This window comes from Penicillium cosmopolitanum, assembly GCF_028827165.1.
Source record: "Penicillium cosmopolitanum strain IBT 29677 chromosome Unknown utg000006l:49.0-5199605.0:1.0-5204138.0, whole genome shotgun sequence".
Classification (NCBI taxonomy): Eukaryota; Fungi; Ascomycota; class Eurotiomycetes; order Eurotiales; family Aspergillaceae; genus Penicillium; species Penicillium cosmopolitanum.
Window position 1 is genome coordinate 1,259,850 of NW_026622676.1, and position 20,503 is coordinate 1,280,352.

Consider the following 20,503-nt stretch of genomic DNA (forward strand, 5'->3'; position numbering starts at 1 on the left):
TGATGGAGTGTCCCTGACTGTAGGAGGGCATGTAGATGGGAGCGGCGGAGGATCTCTGGAATTCGTTTGATGTGGGGTCTTGATACCAGTTTCCCAAGAACACCATTCTTCCAGGCCTTGATTTATCACTACATTTCCACCGATGTTAATAATTCCTGCACATGATTGAATTCCTTGAAGAACTCACCATCAAGATCAGCCGAGCAGTCATCAGACTGATAAATGCAGCAGACTAATTTCTCGAAGAAAGCTGCATCATTGACAGAACACCAGCAAGGCCGACTATCCATACAGCTACTCCCCTCCTGCCAGCTATAGGCCTGGCTTGCGCATGAAGACTGGTGTGTTTGTATCAGCTCATTGTCAAGTTCCAAATATCAAATGAAGACTACTTCGATACTCACAGCGCAGTTCCCATAATAGTCATCTATAAAATCAAACAATCCTTGTGAGATTGCAATGGGCACAAATGTCGCCATTATCAAGTAATATAAAACGAGATTCATCATGTTTTCGTGAGAGGTAGGAAGATAAAACAGAACTAGAATATTGGGCACAGATAAACAAGCTCCATGGCCTTAAACATTGAGTACAGTTTTCACCATTCATAGCAAAGTCATCATGCAGTATTTATGAAAAAGCAACAGTTGTATGTTATTGGGGCTGTGGGGAACTTGGGACGCCGGCCGGGCTGAGCCTCATGCGCCCGGGCACGCAGGGAGATAGTCGCGCAACACGCAAAGGGCCAAGCACCACTATCTGCTCTGAAATACGATTTCCGGGTAATACGGCACATTAGTGGCAAATTCAATCGTTTTCCACACCAGATAAAACGTACATGATTTTTCAATGCCTAACCAGCCATGCATTATTCTCAGATAAGTCCTAAACTTGAAAGGGAGGGATAACGCCCAATCATAGAAGCTCAATAAACTATACCCATATTCTCTCGTATCTAACTCCAAAATGACTGTCCATACGATGTGATATTACGCAAGGGCTTTGGCTGAATACCGCTAAGTTATCAAGGTTATACAATTGCACGAAAATCAACCCTTAGCAGTGTAAGACGAGTTTCTATTTTATGTAGAACCAAAGAAAGGATATAACCGCATAAAATTTAAACGTAGCGGCGATGAAAAAAGATGGTGAGCACTTTCTCTCTACCCAGGATACTTGCTATATGTATGAACAAGTGGATGCTGAACTTTGGTAGATCTTTTCTGCTTTCTCATGACACTACTTCCAGCGCCCGCCTCTCTCTTTCATCGAACCCCTCCAGTATTTCCATTCCTCAATAATGCTAAAGTACGAAACAAACACTCAACTTCGAGGGTAATGAGAAAACCACAGTATGTACTCCGACAACGAGGGAAATCTTAATTCTACCCAGATTCAACCATCGGCCTCTGCCAAGGAGGCCGCTGTTGGTCATCCAAAGCCCGACTGCGCCTAACAAGGCTGAACCCTAGCGTCATTTTGGACCTGGGCATATTCTTGCACTATACAAGGTCCCTTGAGAGCCCTACCTTGGCACACAGAGTCATGGCCATTTGAGCCATTGAATGTGATTGGATGTTCTGGTATGCCATTGTTTTTGCCAAGGACCGCGCCCTGGGGCGAACACAGCCTTGCCGGAGCTGCCACGTTCAGGTACATTTTCAACATAGCCTCCCCACGAGTCATAGCTTTGACAGTTTAGTTATTACATCATGGGACCCTAGCTTGTGACCCGTACCATCCGGGGCCAACATCGGCCACATAGGATACAGCGAGGGGAGAACAGTAGTTGGCAGAGAAGCGAGATGCAGGAGCGGTCAAAGCAAGATTTTTTTTTTTTTAAAAAAAAAACGAAGAATTATTCCTCTACTTTGGGCAATACATAGTTTGGCTTTTTTTTAGCTTATTACTTGTTGAAGTTTAGCCATAGTTTATCGGGGACAACATAGCTTGTTAAGCAATCGCCATTTCACCTACCCGGAGATACCGGAGCTTTGATACTGCAACAATTAAGAGCTATCACTGTCCCCGCAGATAATATCTTCCCCGCGTGTTGTGTACTGCAAGATGGTATGCGGGGACTACCCTGTCGGGCCTCCCATGGGTTAGCGGGGTTCCGACATACCCCCGAACTATCAGTATAAGGGAAAACATCACTAAAAAGAAGTCTTTGCATCTCTGAGCTCCTACTACTTAGGCTTAAGTGGAACATGTCGTTCATTACAGCTGCATTGGAAAATATTTCGCCGGTGGTGTGTATATTGGTCATTCTTGTCCTGGTGAGTGTCCCAAGGTCATCAAATCAATTCGAAATGCTGTATAACATATTTTCTTTTCTATCCAAGATTATAGCAGACGGATGTTATCATGCTTTATTCGGAGCATTGTCGCACATACCGGGGCCTTTCCTGGCGAAGTTTTCATCGTTGTGGATCATTCTCCAGTGTCGGTTTGCGAGGCGCTCCGAGTCTGTATTACAACAACATAGACGGCACGGTAATGTCGTCCGAATCGCGCCGAATAATATTTCGTTTGCCAGCCGTTTGGCATTGGAGACGATATATGGACATAAATCCGGCTTCATCAAAGGACCCTTCTATGAAGATATGTCAATCTTTTTACTCCACGCATGAGACGATGTATACTGACTCCTAGACCGATATACCCTTTCATCAAGTTGAGCCAGTGCTTTTCAACACGACAGATGTGAGAGTTCATCAACGCAAGAAGAAATATCTCAGTCCAGCGTTCTCGGCGAGACATTTGGGTGAATATGAGCCCCATATGACGGAGCAGATCAGGAAGTTGATGAAGTGCTTTGGGAGAGCTGTTCGGAGATCTGAACAGGCGGAACTCGATTTCAATGACTACTGTAAGTCAAGAAATTAACTGACACAAGATAATAGTAAGCTAATTTTGCGTTTAGCCAATTTTCTAGCATTCGATGTGATCAGCGACTATTCGTTTGGAAAGTCATTTGGCTTTCTTGACAAGGAAAGAGATCAGCTCAACCTAATCGCTACTGTCGATGCACGTGGAGAGGTGCTAAATGCTTTAGGCCACCTACCAAAATTCTTACGGCCGGTGATGAAATATTTTATATTTGATCAGTTCTGGCCGAATGGCCTGAAAGCAACAAGTAGCCTTGCTTCTATAGGATCTACTGCCTATCATGAGCGAAAAGGCCAAGAGACGGATCGGAAGGATCTACTCAGCTTTCTTTTCAATGCTAAAGACCCAGATACGGGCTCCCCATTATCAGAAAACGAAATCATTGCCGAGTCTATCTCCTTTATTGTTGGCGGCAGCGACACGACAAGTACAACCATGACAAGCGTGGTCGACATTTTATCACGGGCACCTGATATACAGAAACAGCTACATGAAGAGCTAGATAATACTTTTGTTGGGCCACTAGGGAATAATTGGGTAGCTGATTTTCAGACTGTGAATCGGCTTCCCGTCTTGAACGCCGTGCTTCGAGAGACGATGCGGTTCAAACCTACAAGTTCCACTGGCCTTGAGAGAGTCACGCCTGCTGGAGGGAAGACTATCTCGGGGATCTATATCCCTGGGGAGTAAGTTCTATGTTTCAGGATTTCTTAGTTAACAAGGAATTGTGCTCACAAGTTATTAGACCTTGGTTAGCGTGCCTACACTCAACATTCATCATGATCCTACCGTGTTTAGCGTGAGTACCATTATCATGCATGTATAGTTACAGCGGAGCCATATACTAAAGATAAAAGGAACCTGAGAAATTTGACATCTCTCGATGGCAAGAAGGAGATTCGTCTACGCTATTGGACTCGTTCTACCCGTTCTCTATAGGGCCTCGAGCATGTATCGGTCGCAAGTGAGTTACATGAATAATCCTTGCATGATAAGGTGTTAATAGTATATGAGCAGTTTTGCATGGATGGAAATGTTAAAGGCCTTGGCAACATTTTTCAGGATTTATAATGTCGAGAGAGCCAGTTCTTCAGCTACCAATGTCCGAGAAGGCTTCTTCGTGAAGAATGATGAATGTAATGTGAGGATTATACGGAGGTAGTCGATCAACGAGCAGGTTTATCCTGGTTTCTGGGTCGTAATACATGAAGAATTTCCCTTTTTTTTGGTTTTACAGAATATGGGAATCATTTATAAAATCCACCTGCTCTCACTCCGTGACTGCCATGTCGTACATACTCGTACTAGTACTATAATACTATTGCTTCCCCACAAAAATGTGGAGAGGCATGACATAATGCCTTACAAATTGGAGGAAGCGGCGGTAAGTCGGATTTATCTTCGGTATCGATAAGCTTCTCCTCATCCAAACCCCAATCCATTCGGAACAAAACCCCCGCCACGATGAGTTCACCAGGGTCTGACGAGACAAGAAATGAGCCCGGAGAAGCTCCTATGTGGCATCCCGCACGAGAATGGCTTGAAGATGACGAAGGGGACGAGGACGAGGACGACCTTGACTATACCGTCCCGTCTACGACCATGGAGACCGAAGACGATTGGGAGGAGGATGATGCGGGCGATGAGAGGATGGGCCTCGGCATTTCGGACGGTGAGACCAGGGTGTTGGGGTTGGTGATTTCTGCACGGACTAAGCGGCTAATTGAAAATACATTTATTACTAGAAAACCCCCATATCACCATCGACAATATCCAATTCGAACTGACACACGACGATCTCGACGGGAATGCGGAAGCTGGGGGAGGCGGGCACCCGCGAAGTATGTTCAGTCTCAATAAATGGAATATTTATATCATGGTAGCTTCAAGTTGTACATTCGGGATTTTGCTTCTGACTTGCTTCCAGTTCCGGCCGCCCAATTATTCGAGTTACTCGCGTCGAGTGGTCTACAGCATATTCTCCGTTCAAACGGCTGGTCAACCAATATCGTCGGAGATGATGGCGATGACGAAAGTGACGACGAATTTGATGCGCCATTTACTCGCAGGGCGAGACCCCGGAGAACAGGTGGCGCAGAGCACTTCCCGAAAGTCCCCAGTGATAAGGGCACGGAATTGATGGGTGGGGGTCAATTCGGGACGAATCCATACTTCGTCGATCGGCTCAAGAAGCGCAAGGGAGTATTTGCTACGAATCTTATGTGGCGCGAACTCGGAATTGACTCGTATGGATTGCGCAGAAGAGCTGGTCAATCCTTGTCCCAGGTAAAGTGGACTTTGATCCCTCTGTCGATCACGCCGAAATATGAAACATAGGCTGACGGTATGGCGTGCGCTTAGCAATTGATACCAGGATCGGTGGCCGATAAGATCATCCACTACGACTCACGAAGCTATTCCGGTCAATTTTCTGATGATGGGAATTTCTTCTTCGCGTGCGCGCAGGATTTCAAAGTCCGGATGTACGATACATCCAACCCGTACGAGTGGAAATACTATAAGACCGTCGACTATCCCTTTGGGCAATGGACAATCACCGATGCAACTCTGAGTCCCGATAACCGCTTTTTAGTCTACAGTTCAATACGAAGCCAGGCTTATCTAGCGACGACAGACCCCGAGGATGATTCTGATCCATCAGTTCTGGACTTTTCGCTTCCGCCGGGTCAACGGCAACGACGAAGCTTGGGTAGCTCGCACTTTGGAGTATGTCTTTTAGAACCATTTTCCTGTGGTATATTCGACTAATCTTTGTCTCTCAGATCTGGTCTTTGCGATTTTCTGGGGATGGACGAGAAGTTGTTGCGGGCACATCAGAAAACTCAGTAGTTGTGTACGATATCGAAACAAAACAACCGGTCCTCAATCTGCAATATCGGCACCAAGACCATGTCAACGCAGTGTGTTACGGTGACACCTCTTCTCCGCATTTACTCTATTCGGGGTCCGATGACACAACCCTCCGAGTCTGGGATCGACGATCCATGGCCGACGGCCGTGAAGCCGGCGCCTTCATGGGCCACACCGAGGGCTTGACCTATGTCGATAGCAAAGGAGATGGACGATACATCATTTCTAACGGAAAGGATCAAACGATGAAATTATGGGATCTGCGGAAGATGATGACTACTGCTGACTTTGACCGGATTGACCCGAGTGACTACACCACTGGATTTGACTACCGCTTCGAACCGTATCCCGATGAATATTATGAACCCCACAAACACGATTGCTCGGTGGTCACTTTCCGCGGCCACCGTGTCCTGAAGACATTGATTCGTTGTCACTTTTCGCCGCCTGGAAGTACGAACTCGCGTTACGTGTACACTGGCAGTGAAGATGGAAAGGTTTACGTGTATAATATGGATGCCACACTGGCCGGAACCATCGATGTCGGGTCAGCTACCATGAACTCTCGGCCCCGTGAGCCGGATGTCTTCGCCTCTGCATATGAAATGAGCGGCGAGATGTTATGGCGGACATGTGTGCGAGATGCCAGCTGGCACCCGAATGCCCCTGTCCTTGCAGGTAAGTAGCCACCCCAATTTTCTATCAAGAAAGATTTGCTAATCAGAGATAGCAACATCATGGAATGGATGGGGGCTGTCGAGCGGTACCTGCACGGTACATAGCTGGAATAACGGTGCCAAAGATGATGAGGGTGACCCGCCAATTGGGAAAAGCTACGACGACAAGCTTCGATATGTACCGGAGTTTAATCACTACCGCGAGCACGCGCCCCCGCCTCGAAGACGTCCGTTGCGGAGTCGACCAGTGCGGCGACGATTCATCGATGAAGATGAGACTTGGTGAGGTGGTCATTTGCAGTAATTATGCTTTGGGGTCATCCAAAAATAAAGGATTCACCTGCGAGTGATTCTCGGAGTCATGAACATTTGAATGTCTGCATAGAGATTGTCTTCACGCGATTTGTAGTTATAACGAGTGACGAATACCTTGCAAATACGACTATCTTGTTTTCAAATCGGCCCGTACTGAAGATTATTATGTGGGCAGCACAATGGCGTAGTGTTGGGAGGGTTGGGAAGGGTGCGAAAAAGAAGAACACAAGATCTGAGGTGGGTATGGAAGGTCGTCAATTAAACAGAAACAAAAAAGCTCCTATTGGTACAAGAAAGAATAGTGGTATATGGTATCTCAAGGGCGGCGGACGAAGCACTCCCTCCAACACAACCCAAAAAAGCGCCAGGGTGGTTTGCTGGCAACAAAGTAAAGCAGAAATAACGCCCGCGACGGCGGTTCGGTCCAGGAGTCCTCGAGATTTGATGTATGTGCCCGATTCGAAACGATTTATCGAGCTCAAGTTGCGTCGCGGTAGTTCAACGGGCGAATGAATCACCTTGTCAGATGCGGACCTTTCTCCATGCTGGGATCTCCGATCGCCCCCTTTCCAGCTTCCAGCTCGTCAATGTGAATTGGATGGGGTATTTAAGCACCACCGACCAGGACCTGGTTGACAGGGATGTGAACTATTGTAAAAGTTTATCCATTAGTGAATTGTTCAAGCAATATTCTCGATAGGCACGCGATGTGTTCGGGGGAGCTAATGTGCGATCGGCGGCGTCACATACTCAGCTTGACGAAGTAACCAATGGCACCCTAATGGATCGAGTTAGCAAGTCCGAAGTGAGATATAAAAGAGTAATAGAGGGCAAGCTAATTGATAGCAAATAGACACGTACCATAACGAGGAAGCCCATGCCGACGGCCTGGCTGATCTTGATGAACTCGCGCTTGTCGGGCTTGGTGCAACGCTTAATGAAGAGAGAACCCTCACGGACAAAGTCCTTGGGGATATCGGCGAGCTCTTGGATAGTGTCAGACATGGTGTGAGGTGTAAGGTGTGAAGGGGATGGAGGTTGGAGAAAGAAGGTAAGTTTGAGAGGGGGGATCTGAGGATCTGAGGAAGGAGCGAATGCCATTCTGGCCACTTCGGCGGCTTCCATTTCTGGGGAACCGGAACAACACTTCTTCCCGATCCCCGGCACCCGCGCTCCCTTGGGTCTCTCGACGTCGACGACTTGTTTCACCTTCCCCCCCAAAACATCTCGACATCTCTGGCTGGTAGAGGAAGGATTGATATCTCCTTTGTTGATACTTACGCAGTTCTCGCTGCTTCTGCCTGTCTGTGGCATATCTTCTCTTTCTTTCCCTGTATCGAAGCTCAGAAGGGCATCTCTGTACGCGCTCATCGGCTAGCGCAGCTCTTGTTCACTCTCGGAGGCAATTGTTCTCGGATTGTACGTATCGTCGTGAGCTTTTTTTGCTTTTCATTGTTTTGTCTTTTCTCGTCTCGTCTGGTTGGGGATTCTACCTCGCGTCTTTTCCTGACTTTTACCTGTTGTGCTTCAATGGCCGAGTTCACTCTTATTCTCCATGCTAATTGCAGCCCGGCGTTTCCAGACATGTACCCCCCTTGAAACAAGAGGCCAATTTTCAAAAGCAAAGAACAGAAGAAGAAAAGACCAAGAAGGGCCTGTATTAGCCAACCTCAAAACTTATTCAAAATCGAATACTTGCTCTTCAGCCTGCAGTCCTTGAGGACTCGGATCTCCTAGTGCACAATGGCCACGGAAGATGATAACTTCGATATTGACATTTACGGGGATGGCAGTGGCTACAACACCACCGAACAAGGTGATCAGAACCAAGATGACACCGAGCTGGTACTAGATGCCCCCGAGACCACTTCCTCGGCCCCTTCCGCAGACACGAAACAAGCCAACAACACGAATCACGCGAACAATACGAACAATGCGCCCGCCGAGTCGACCCATCCCGTCGAATCTGCGCCCGCCTCCAACGGCGACCACGCCATGACCAACCCGCAGACCTCCGCTCACGATACCCCAGCGCCGCCACATGGGGTCAAGCGGAAGGACTATGACGACCGCCCCTCAGACCCAGATGCCACCAGCGCATTGCTGATCTCCGATCTATTCTGGTGGGAAACGGACGATGACATTCGGGGCTGGATCGCCGCGGCCGGCAGTGAGGACGAGCTCAAAGATGTAACATTCAGCGAGCACAAGGTCAATGGCAAGAGTAAGGGGTAAGTTGAGATTTGCTGCGTAACTCTTTTTCGTCTCATGTTGCTATTTCGTCCCATGTTGCTAACCGAATTTCGCGCTATCTCCTCAGACAAGCCTTTGTCGAATTCATCACTCCCCAAGCTGCGACGGCTAGCAAACACAAGATCGAGACCGGTCAATCAGGGCGGAAACACCTGGTGAACTATACCAACCCGCATCAGAACCCATTCCGCACACTCCCCAAGGACGCGCCCATGCGCAAGGATGCCAATCGAACGATGGGCGGTAATTTCAACGCCGGCGGTAACCAAAACAATAACTTTGGCATGAACGTGGGTGGCGGCGGATACCGCGGTGGACGAGGAGGCTTCAATAACCGTGGGATGGGTGGTAACAACTTCAACAACCGGGGCAATTACAATAACATGGGCGGCGGCTTCCAGGGCGGCGGCGGCGGTCCCGGTATGATGGGCGGTTTCCAGGGCGGTCATATGGGTGGCATGCAGAACTACGGCTTCAATAACCGCGGCGGTGGCATGATGGGCGGCATGCGCGGCGGACCGGGTGGTATGCGTGGTGGTCGTGGTGGAAATATGGGCGGAAACAATATGATGGGAATGCCGGGCATGAACCCCATGGCTGGAGGTATGGGTATGAATCCTATGGCTGGTGGAATGAACCCCATGATGAACATGGGCATGCAGGGTGAGTATCAAATCTATTCTAATTGCTTGAAAGCGTGACAAATGTTGACTTCTTCAGGCCAAGGTTTCCAGGGAGGTAACCCAGCAGCCTTCAACCAAGGGTTCTTCAATAACCAGGGAGGTAGCGTCGGAGGCGGCAATGATGCTTCATGGAACCCACACGGTGCAAAGCGCAGTCGGCAGGAGTAGAGATCCTGGCCACGAGTTGCCTAACACCAATCAACCCTAATTCCCCGACCTCATCTACGAAAGCTGGCTACGAAATATCCACCAGCTCACTTCACAACACACAAATGATTATTTCTGCCCGCCCTTCCTATTTTTGCTACTTTCCATTATCAGCTTCTCCAACCCAGATCTTTTTTAACGGTGTTAACTTTCAAAATTCACCTGGCTTCAAGGTTTCTACAGGCAAACACTCTTCCAACTTCCAAGTTATCAATGGCTTGACTTCGTTAGCGGGTATCTATTCTTATTTACTTTTTTTTCTTTTGGTGTATTAGATGCAATTGAACGGTGTTGCTATTTTTGATTTGTACTTATATTATATGGCGAAAAACTTGGTCTGCCTTTTCTCTTGGATGAGAGTGCACTTGGAAATGATCTAGATCGTACTTGTAGTAGAATAGGTCTCAACAATGGCACTTTGTAATCTCCCACCCGTGGTAGTAGTTTATCAATGTACCGCAAGAGATTACTGCAAGAGATTACTGCCCAACCCAAGATTGAATAAAAATCTACTATCAAGTCAGGCTTTCAACCTCGGTCGAGCATGACCATAGCACGTCTCCATAAGCAGATCGGTCCGATCCAGTCAGCCTCCTCGCCCAACTGATAAGTTTGCAATAACTAGCACAGCCTCCACAGCTTTCTCTCTGAAAACCCATGACTTGTACCTATATCCCACGCATTATGCATACCCGCTTACAAAATGGTGTGTAGTACAGAGGCAGACTCAAGGCTCACTGCAAGGCACTCAAGGCACTCGATGGTCTGAGCTTTTTACGTTCGGATGTAAGCATTCAATTAAGGGCGCGGGGGGCCTGAATCTTGGAAACCGTGCCAGAAATCGAATGGCGTGGAAAAAGCAGTAAGATTCGTAAAATTAAAGAGTGAAAAAGACAAGTGGATATCTTTTGCGTTTCAATGGCTTGTGAGGAAATACACACGCTTTCATGTTAGCTGTAGTAGTAGCAGTATGTATCATGATGTATGCACCCTTCCTTCCATGGATATCGTAACAAGTCACTCGTGTCATCATGGCCACACAAACGATCAAATAATCAATGGTCAAAGCTGTAAAAATAGGTAGCAGATAAAGACAAATTCAAATAGATGTCCAAGAAAAAAGGATATGCTCCATCTAATGTAGTGTACAAGCGCCAATAAGGTACACTTTTTAGACCGCCAACCCAGTAGATCAAGATTAGGTAGGCTGGTGGGGCCTGAGAAGGATATTTCTTTTCGAGGAATTTGTTGGTGAGAAAGAAGAAGAAAGGTCAGAGAGAAGTGCAAAGTAAAGTAAAATAGAAAGTCAAAAACATTACCACGCGGAAGAAAATCGTGAGAAGTCAAAAACACCTGGGGTATCGAAAGCAATTTAGGTCGAGATGAAATGGAATCATAAAAAATAAAGACAAGCAGGGAATATAAGGTGGGGAAAAGAAGAGAAGAGAAGAGAAAAGGATGGGTAGAAAAAAGAGATGAATGGACAAGGGAGCAATCAATCGCTCAATTGGGGATGAAACCCCTCATCGGCTGCTCGACCCAGCACCGTGATCATGAACACGACATATCTGGCAAAGTACCAAAGGAGACGTAGCTTTTCCACAGACTCCGAATCATAGGTATCATCCAAATCGGAAAGGTCAGGTGCCATGCTGCTGGTCAATTGTGAAATCCTATCAAACGAGGCCTGGGTGTCCAAATCGAAAATGAATTCCACCACTGGTTGATCCGATGGAACAATGTCCTGGTCGTCGTAAAGGGATGTGTCGATGGACGAGGAGGCATGGGAAAAGTGGAGGGGAGGAAGTTTGGTATCTGGTTCGTCATCCCCATCCCCATCATTGTCCCCGTCATCATCGGCTTTGTTGGCGGCTCCTTTAAGGGCCTTTCTTGCTTCGGCTTTCTTCTTCGTTGTGTCGCGCAAGTTGAGTAGGCTCACAACTATCTGCACTTTGTTGCGAAGAGTTGACCCGGGGCCGTTGGTGGCAACAGTGAGTTTCACTTTTACCGGACGACCACTGGAAAGGTCGGTGGTCATCTTTGACGATGCCTTCGTTGCCTTGGCGTTGCAGGCGCATCTGCACTGGGAGAGTCTCGGTGCTGGAGGAACATCTTTCCAGGGGGATATCCCAAAGCCTAATGGTGATGGTTAGCGAGGTTGGGCTCCTGCAGGTGTTACCCGATGCTTACTATTGTCAAGCCAAGAACTTGGGATGGTCGGTAGGTCCTTGAGAGGCTTCGTCGGGAGTCCGATGGGTAAGGTCTTCGTCCATGGAAAAACGCTGGACAAAGGGCTGGCTGGGGACAAGCTGCTTCCCAAAGACAACGGGGAGCATAAAGATAGCTCTTCTTCACTGAAAGTGGGTGAGTCTATGTCTCTCACGGCCCAGATATCAAGATTATTTACTTCATTACTCTGGGGAGGGGATCCTGGGGAGCTCCTGAAGGCGGCTGCTCTGCTTGGGACTCTGGCGTTCCGGTGTCCTTGGTTGGGCTGGGTGGTAGGAAAGGGTTGTATAGTATCTTGCCCGGTTGGAAAGGGCTCAGGGGTCCAGTATGTGAAGTTTTCGGGGGGAGAGACTGCGGTTTGCAATGGCGGCTGGGGTTGTTGAGAATATTGAGCTTCCATGGGAACCGTGTAAGATCCGAATGAGCATCTAGCGAAGCACCTGGGACAATATCTTGGCCTGTCCATGAGACCAAATTCACTCGGATCAAATTCACGGAAGAATCGAAGACAGCTGGCACACTGCAGACTTCGGATGTTTCTGCTCGACGGCTCTCTTTGCCCGAATATTCTTCCCCGGACTATTTCGTTCCTCTGTGTAGATTGGGGATAAGGACTTCTACCTCGAAGTTGGCCCCCTGTGTGGGCGGTAGAACGAGAAGAGTTGGAATTCAATCTGTTCCTTTCCGCTCGTTGGGAGTCTGAGTGAGATCGACCTATTCCCATTCGTTCTGAGCGATTTTGGCTTCTAACCGCGTTGAAGGAGGGAGAGCGTTCTCTGCGAACGCTATCAGGACCAGGGACAGCGAGCTGTTGGGACGACACACATAGTGGGGGGTCAACCGTAGGGGCCGAGCCCATCTGAAGTGCTTGGCCATGGTCGACACTGCTATTTCGAGAAGCAGCGCGCTCGGGTGGTTGTGCACCAACCTTATGGTGCCCAATGATGCATGCATAGAAGTCTTCCCAGCTGTTGGTGTTTAATGGGCATATGGGACACGATGCGGGACAAGGAAGTTCTGTCTTGGTGAAGCTTTCACGGTCAATTCCCTCATGGGCACGAATGTGGCTTTGAATTTTATCTTTGCGGTTTTGCGTCTTTGAGCAGCCCTCCTTCGGACAGTAGAATTTGAATTGAGGGTAATGCTGGTCTTTGAAATGCCTTGTCAGGACCCCTTTGTTCAGGAATGTAACGCCACAAAGCAAGCATCCACCGGCATTCACGATGCTCTCTGTTCCTGGAGATGTATGCTCCTTCACTAGTTCCTCAAGCGCGTCTTTCGCCTTTCTTGTCCGGGATGCATGGGCCGGAGTGCATTCGGGATTATTTAGGTCAGCGATGATAAAATCCAGAGCCTCGATCAGAATTTTGGGGCCGGCAGTACCACGATGAGTATCGTTGGTAGGCACGTCAGGAACCTCATTCCAAATCTCAGAGAAACGTTGTTCGATCTTTGGCTGAGAGGCTGCATTCTCACCGGGGGCGTTGGGTAAAATTTCACCAGTTGGTACGTCCAACGAGTCACCGGTGAAGGTTCCAACGAAGCAAAAATCTTGCTCCGTATTACCAGTGGTGACAGGGAAAGGAAAGTCTTGAGCGCTCGGGACTGGCTCTGGCTCCGGGTAGCTCGTATCGCTCGTCGCTGTTCCTCCAAATGAGGTGCTGGGTTGTTGTGACGATGAGGGTAGAGATCCCTGGAGCAAGCTGGGTTAATTACCGTTTCAGAGCATCCAGGGTCAGATCCGGAGGCAGAGAAAGGGAGCCAGTTGACAATACTCACTAATGCAGCCGAAGGCAACGACATGGTATCACTTATGTCATATCCGTTCAAGTTATACTCATCGAGATATCTCAATGTTGCCGTCGAGTCTGACAAGTCCTGGCGAGGGGGAAGCTCGTTTGATTCAGTCCCATAATACTCATTCCCGTTGGGATGGAAGGAAGAGTTGAAGGGAAAGGACATTGTGGTAAGCAATGTCTGTCTGTTCGGAAGAGAGACCAGACAGAGGGGGAAGAAAAAACGGAAAACTGAGAAATCAGGAAGAAAGATGGCTAGTAACTTATACTAGTAGTAGCCCGATGAGATCTCTGGAGCTCGTTGGGCTCACAAAAATCTTTGGCCTTCACCCGGGCAAAGCAAAGGTAAATGCGGAGGGGAGAGGGGGGTTGCAGCACGATCAGAGCAATAATGGGTCCGATGGCGTTTCTTAGCTTGTGGAAGTTAGATTCAAGGAGAATAAAATAAAATAAAAAAGTCAGATTAAAGAATGAGCGGGTCAGTAAAGATATAATGGTCGGGGAACGTAATCCCTTCGCGGCCCACGGATTGAGGGACTCGGAACTTGAAGCGGGCGTCTGCCAGTGAGGCAGGGATACTGGTTGCCTTAGTGGGGAAACTTGGGGCTCAACTCGGATTTAGCAGTACTAGTATTACGGTGTATATTACCAGAGCTACATATTCAGTTATGTAATAACTTGAATGTATTAGTATTTATGTCCTGTCCTGTCGGCATCTAATAGGCTTATTTTTACAGCGCATTGCAATTGTGATACTTACCTACTAACTAGCATTTCTATACAATACAACCAAAGTATACAAGACACAATAACAGCACACCACAGCACAGCCCCCATCACAGGAATGAAACCGAAAGATGAAGCTTATGCACAATGATGTACTTCGAGGGGGGAGCTCGACACACTCAGCCCCATTCCACTTTCCCTCTTTCGCCGGGTGATGATGAGGGGAGGGGGGAATGAACTCCGCCGCAGAACACAAAGAACAAAAGGACCCACCTTTGCCCCATTCTAACTCATTGAAATCTGCAGCCACTGAGGTCTAGACGATTATTCTGTGGTATGTTTCTCTATGGCCTTGTTAGTACCTTTCCCCTTTTTGGCTGCATTTAATTATGTTTATTGTACTTCATACAGTACATGATAATAGTCTCCAGTGTGGGGATTCCCATGGTTCCCTCCCGTCCTTGTTCCATGGTCCCACACCATTGTCAACACACCCACATTAGCAACCTTATCTCGAGCCCAGGGTTCCCCAGCCTTGAGCACCAGACCCTCGGTAGTACTATAGTACCACCTCTCGCGCCTCGCTTTTCAACGGAGATCCCATACTCTCCTTCCCCCGATCTCTCATCTCCGTAAGATAGGGCATCGAAAGAGGGGTTCACTCCAATCGGGCGCTTTTCGCCAGGTCATCAGGAAGGGACAACAAGGAAAGTCTCGGCAAATGACGGGGTACCGTGAATACCCTATCCGCTATCGTACCAAGTACAGTGTATACATTGAAATACATTGCAGATCATGGATTTTCGACGAGGATAAAACGAACCTCCCGGGTCTCGGTAGTTGGGGAGAACGCTGGGGCCCCCAGTTCCCGACCAGCGAAGAGTGAGGCAACGTGTACGGAGTCGTGTAAAGAGCCGTAAATGGGCTGCGGATTTCACGTGAAACTACCGCGATGCTCTTGAAACGCTCACCGAAGATCCCGGCTGTCCTTTTGACCATGAGTTCGTCGCTTAGACTCCTCCATACAGAGGCTCTTACGGAGTACTTTTGAAAGTCAGTATTGACAGGGAAGTCATTTGATCTGTTTCTTTTCCGGGCCCCCTTTTCCCTCCTGCCAAACCGATAATTGCACTAGTAATAATAACAAGGGTATTTCAATTATACACCATGCCGACTAGGACAAGGGTCGCCCGGAGGAGCGGTGACATCAACCTTCTACAAACGATTAACTAGCACGATCTAAGCCTGGCGGATTTGCATTAAGGAGATCGTGGGGGACTTTCCCCTCCGACACTGGCAAACAAATACATAGAATCCACAACCTCGTATTGGCAAGGACAAGGCCGCGTAAACATTCCTTCCGGGTTTTAGGAACAAAAGACCGGACTGAGAGAGATTGGCTTGCGACCGGGGAATACGTGACGGCCTCGGGAACACTCTCTAACACTTCCAGTGATCAAGCGTCCCTGTCGGGCACTTCGCAGTGGGGCACACACACGATGTCAAGTGGTTGGTTGATGAGTGAGGCGTGAACGGGCGCAAGCACACCTAGTAAAGACGAGACCGGAGAAAAGGGAAGTAAAAGTGGAAAAGTGAATTGGGAGTACGGATAAAGCGCGCAATTCTCGAGATTGACCTCCAATGGTTGGATCCACACCGCATCATCGCATTAAACCAGGCCCAAGGAAGGAAAAACCCTTTCGTCCTCCTGACAATCCCATCGGCCGGACCAGGATAAGCATTGGTTTGAGGCCAACTGCAAGTGGGATTGACTAGGAGAAATTAGCCACCACATTCCTGAGTGGTGAGGATATTCTAGGTATAATTAGGTTCTCCAACGCCCGCGTCTCCCTTCAACGGGGCCGAGCTGGCTGCACTGCAAACCGCCAATAAGAAATGTTCAATTCGCGAAGGCTTTTAATAAATTTTTCTCCTACTTTTTTTTTCTTACGATCATCTGGTCCCATGATCCCTGCTGACACGGACCCGAATTTCCCTGATCGCCCTGATCACCCTTCGATCTATACGGACTAGGATTGAGATGAGACAGACAAGGCCCCTGTCCCGTGGCTGTTGGCTTTGGAAACACACACACAGCCAAGATTAAGCCAAGAGCGCTTTTTTCGTCCTCGGCCGCGCAAACTGGCGATCTTTCTATGCGGATCAATGGTCATCTTGAGTAATTCGTACTACATCCCCGTGCGCCCTGGATGCCGAAGATGGCTGGCAGTCGTCAGCCCTACCCAGGAAGACGCGTGTTTACAAAGCATGCAAGTAATGCAAATCGCCGACTCGTAGATCTTCGTCCATCTTGGACCGGAAAGATCGTGACCCACTCCCCGGGCCGCCAAAGTAAGATGTAATGCGTGAAACTCTACTGCATACACAGGGACCGGAACTCCCAAGGTTCCGGAGGAGATGAGACTTGACTAGGGAGGAGTAGGGAGTACCGACTGGCAAGACAAGGTCCTCCAACTCCCGTTGTATTGCGATCGAGGAAACCTCGCCTTTCACTCTCTAGTCACCATGTGCAGGCTTGTACGGTGTACCTCATGGCGTCCTTTCCCCCCCCTTGAAATGTGGGAGAGTGCAAGATTTACAATCATTCAGGGAGTAGAAGAAAGGTAGGGGGAAAACTCATATTGAAATTGCAAATAAAATCACAAAGCGCGCCCGTGTAGGCTTCTATCTCTATATGTTTAATAGTGGTTTTTTTCCACGGTGGATCGCAAAATAGAATAAGGATGGGGAGAAAAGAACAAAAAATAGAGAAAGGGAAAGGGGAAGGAAAAAAGAAATCAGAAAATCAAATAAAAATCAGTTAGAAACTCTGCAGGAGGAAAGTGAAAAAGCGGAGGGGCAAAAGCAAAAGGAGAAAAGAGAAAAAATAGAGCAGAGTAAAGGAAAAGCAAAAAAGGAAAACTTCAAAAACACGAATAAAAAAGATCAAAGTGCCAGTAACAAACCCTTCATTAACCAACCGCTCCACCCAGTGGCAGTGGGGCCTGGGGCAAGAAGGGCGAGGACTTGGAGGGTTCGCCCGACCATCAACAACCTTGGAAGTGCCAGTGAGCCTTGCACATACCCAGTGACCGTGACTCCAAGGAGACCGCCGATTCCCCCAGCTCCAGCTTCAATTTCAATCGCTAGTAACGCCCATCTATCCCATATCCATACACCCATTGACCTCGTGTCCGTAATATGTTCCTAATCGTATCATGTCATGCGCCTTCAAGTTGTATATGCCCCCGACCTATCGAGTACAATCTTCATCCCCTCGTGTTGTGTCGGAGTGGAGGCAATCAACGTCCACTACTAGCAATGCTGACCGGTGTCCAGTGGTCTGCACGCGGAGAGTCACTCAGGTACATTTCAAGCATGGGCGATTTGCCAGTTTTTTCTTTTGGGAGACGGTCTGCGATAGAGATAGAGGTGGTGTTCGAGGATGTCTTGGTAGTGGTGGAGCCGCCGCCATAGGGAGGGTTCTTGGGGGCCCACGAGCCGATGCCGGACCTTTGCCATACTTTATTAGCAGTGCTTCTGTAGGAAGAGAAGAGAGGTGAGAGGGGGAGGACGGGGCTAAGGGTGTGATTGAGTTGAGGTCAAGACTGGAGGATTTATGGTTGCAGTGGTGCGGGCTGGGGTATAACTAGGGTGGCGCAAGTTCGTCAATAGCTTAGGCACTTACATGGAACTCATGTTTGGAGATTGGGGGGTAAGATGGAAATCGTTTGAGGAGCTCAGGGATGCAATGGTTCTCGGTAGGCCTGGAAATTTCGCGGCGACGAGTGAGACGCAAGTAGAGCGTCTGGTGTAGTGGAAATGGAGAGCTGTTTGTACTCTCCACGCAAGTGTGTAATGTGTTTGGGAACTGTAGGTGCTTCTTGGAGAGAGAGAGAGAGAGAGAGAATGAGGATGGAGACAACTTAAAAGCATTTTATCTTCTATCTCTGGCTTCCAATTCTATCAGCATCGCCGCCTATTCTCTCTCAACCCGGGCTTTTGCACCCTTCATCGCCAGGGTTCAACCTCACTCATCATGAGGGTATGGGTTCGAAGGGGGCACTCCAACCCAGTGTCATCGGTGGGTCTCGCAAATCATTGCATAGCTTCCAGAAGGTTTCAGGGCAGACAGTTGCCTGCGAGACTAGGCTGAATTTGAATGAGATTCAATGAAATAGGAGCGAAATAATTTAATTTTTAATCGTTTGAATTGTTTTATTATTTTATTTCATTTTATTTCCATTTTTTTTGGTCGAGATTGTGTCAAAAATCGGACAAATTTCTTTTTTTCCCCACTCGATTTATGACGATAAGCCCATCTGCCAATACTGCAGATGCAGCCACGCCGAGGGAATCTGGGCAATCAGAGCCCAGGAGCTACTACTGTTCACCTATTATGGAGTACGATACGGAGTAGGTGTAAACCCACTGTGTGGCACGGAGGGTCAGGGTGTCTGGCATTGCCAATCACCGTTATGCTCGCCACAACCCCGGGTGTCAACCCAAACCCAATTCTTGGGTGTTCGATCGACCCGCGCATGCGTGACCGCAGGAACGAAGCAGGGAAAGTCGGTGTAAAATCTACGGTGTGCATCAGGATTCAGGAAGGGGAGGAAGGTGGCGTGAATCTAAGATGGCATGTTTGCGTTCAGAATATGCTAGTGGCTGCTAGACTGCTAGATTGTTAGAAGGGAGCCTGGCTGCCTGGGGTTTCGCCCCGGTCCTGATGAAGACCGTTGGGTGTGGCGGTGAAATAGGTTATAGGGATCATTCAGATCACTACAGAGCATTAATCAGAACCACACCACAACCTGGGTATTGAACCCTCTCCTCTAAGCCTCGAAGCCTCGGTTTTGTCAGGCAAAGTGGACGGGTCTTCTTTACCCAACCGCTCGAACCCTCTCCCAAGGCGAAATGGGCCTTCCCTGCGTTAGTATGGTAGAAGATTCGCGTTGCAAAAGTGGCGACGCAATTCTATGTAGTAATGTACGGAGTCAGAATTCTGAAACCAAAGGCTGCAGATCGAAGCCCCTAGTGCTTGTCTCATCACCAGACTACATACACCTCAAGGCGGACCCAGGAGAAAGGGTCAGATAACCCACCGCTGTGGGTGCCGACGTGGTTCTAGGAATGCCAGAACAGGGGTCCAGACTTTTCTTTCAGGGATCTGCACACTCGAGAACAATTCTCCCGCCGCTGGACATTCCAGAATCCACATCTTCTACGCGAAACTGCAGGATCCTTGGTGGGGGAGTTGACTGGCTGCAGCGCGTGCCCTACCTGGCTAGGAGAGGGGTACAGTGTACGATAACAAGAAAGTACCAAAAGAGAAAAAGAGAAAAAAAGGAAAAAATCAACCAACAAGAGAAGCATGGGCGCCAAGAGAAAGGAAGAGAGGAAAAAAAAAAAAAAAAAAGAAAAGGAAGAGGAAAAAGAGAGAAAATCGATATGGACGGACCGATAGGACGCCATCGCGAGAGATCGACATACTTTACGCCCGGACCCTCGTGCCCCATCCTGTCAGCTGTCTCGAGTCCCTGAGAAAAGAAAAAGAAAAATAAGAGAGTTGGGATGGTTCAAAGTAGGAGTAAATCGAGCGATTAAAGAGAAGGCAAAGAGTTCATGCGAACTGTCTGTCAACTAGATATGTCATATTATACTACTAGTAGTGGCAGTGCAAATACTAACAAACCCTTCCGCTTCGTATCGTAAACTCCATAATCAACCTTGGGCACAGCTGCACAGCCACCAATTGGGTCAGCCACAGGAGGCTGAATGTGGCTCATCTGCAAGAGTGCGGGGTCTGAGATGGTGCGAAATGAAGAGATAATTCAATAGTTCCTTCTTTCAT

The 20,503-nt window shown here is 48.3% G+C and overlaps 7 protein-coding genes across 7 annotated transcripts; 3 read left to right on the plus strand and 4 right to left on the minus strand.

Annotated features, from left to right (window-relative positions):
• Positions 1–2,784: 2,784 nt before the first annotated feature.
• On the plus strand, positions 2,785–3,582 carry N7509_005014 (uncharacterized protein; the record flags this gene model as incomplete). Its single annotated transcript, XM_056629651.1, has 2 exons — positions 2,785–2,872; positions 2,927–3,582. The coding sequence occupies 2 exons, from the start codon at positions 2,785–2,787 to the stop codon at positions 3,580–3,582; spliced, it is 744 nt and encodes a 247-aa protein (XP_056488953.1).
• A 774-nt stretch (positions 3,583–4,356) lies between these two features.
• Positions 4,357–6,726, plus strand: N7509_005015 (WD40 repeat domain-containing protein; the record flags this gene model as incomplete). The annotated part of the gene is made up of 5 exons (XM_056629652.1): positions 4,357–4,733; positions 4,776–5,178; positions 5,254–5,619; positions 5,676–6,441; positions 6,494–6,726. The coding sequence occupies 5 exons, from the start codon at positions 4,357–4,359 to the stop codon at positions 6,724–6,726; spliced, it is 2,145 nt and encodes a 714-aa protein (XP_056488954.1).
• Positions 6,727–7,362: 636 nt separating this feature from the next.
• On the minus strand, positions 7,363–8,126 carry N7509_005016 (translocon subunit SSS1; the record flags this gene model as incomplete). The annotated part of the gene is made up of 3 exons (XM_056629653.1): positions 7,363–7,403; positions 7,506–7,533; positions 7,617–8,126. 3 exons carry the CDS (start codon positions 8,124–8,126, stop codon positions 7,363–7,365), a joined length of 579 nt encoding a protein of 192 aa, XP_056488955.1.
• A 372-nt stretch (positions 8,127–8,498) lies between these two features.
• On the plus strand, positions 8,499–9,859 carry N7509_005017 (RRM domain protein; the record flags this gene model as incomplete). Its single annotated transcript, XM_056629654.1, has 3 exons — positions 8,499–8,986; positions 9,076–9,671; positions 9,729–9,859. 3 exons carry the CDS (start codon positions 8,499–8,501, stop codon positions 9,857–9,859), a joined length of 1,215 nt encoding a protein of 404 aa, XP_056488956.1.
• Positions 9,860–11,393: 1,534 nt separating this feature from the next.
• N7509_005018 (uncharacterized protein) lies at positions 11,394–11,936 on the minus strand (the record flags this gene model as incomplete). The annotated part of the gene is made up of 1 exon (XM_056629655.1): positions 11,394–11,936. The coding sequence occupies one exon, from the start codon at positions 11,934–11,936 to the stop codon at positions 11,394–11,396; it is 543 nt and encodes a 180-aa protein (XP_056488957.1).
• A 111-nt stretch (positions 11,937–12,047) lies between these two features.
• On the minus strand, positions 12,048–14,089 carry N7509_005019 (putative C2H2 zinc finger domain protein; the record flags this gene model as incomplete). The annotated part of the gene is made up of 2 exons (XM_056629656.1): positions 12,048–13,768; positions 13,903–14,089. 2 exons carry the CDS (start codon positions 14,087–14,089, stop codon positions 12,048–12,050), a joined length of 1,908 nt encoding a protein of 635 aa, XP_056488958.1.
• A 3,862-nt stretch (positions 14,090–17,951) lies between these two features.
• On the minus strand, positions 17,952–18,348 carry N7509_005020 (uncharacterized protein; the record flags this gene model as incomplete). The annotated part of the gene is made up of 2 exons (XM_056629657.1): positions 17,952–18,189; positions 18,338–18,348. 2 exons carry the CDS (start codon positions 18,346–18,348, stop codon positions 17,952–17,954), a joined length of 249 nt encoding a protein of 82 aa, XP_056488959.1.
• Positions 18,349–20,503: the final 2,155 nt, after the last annotated feature.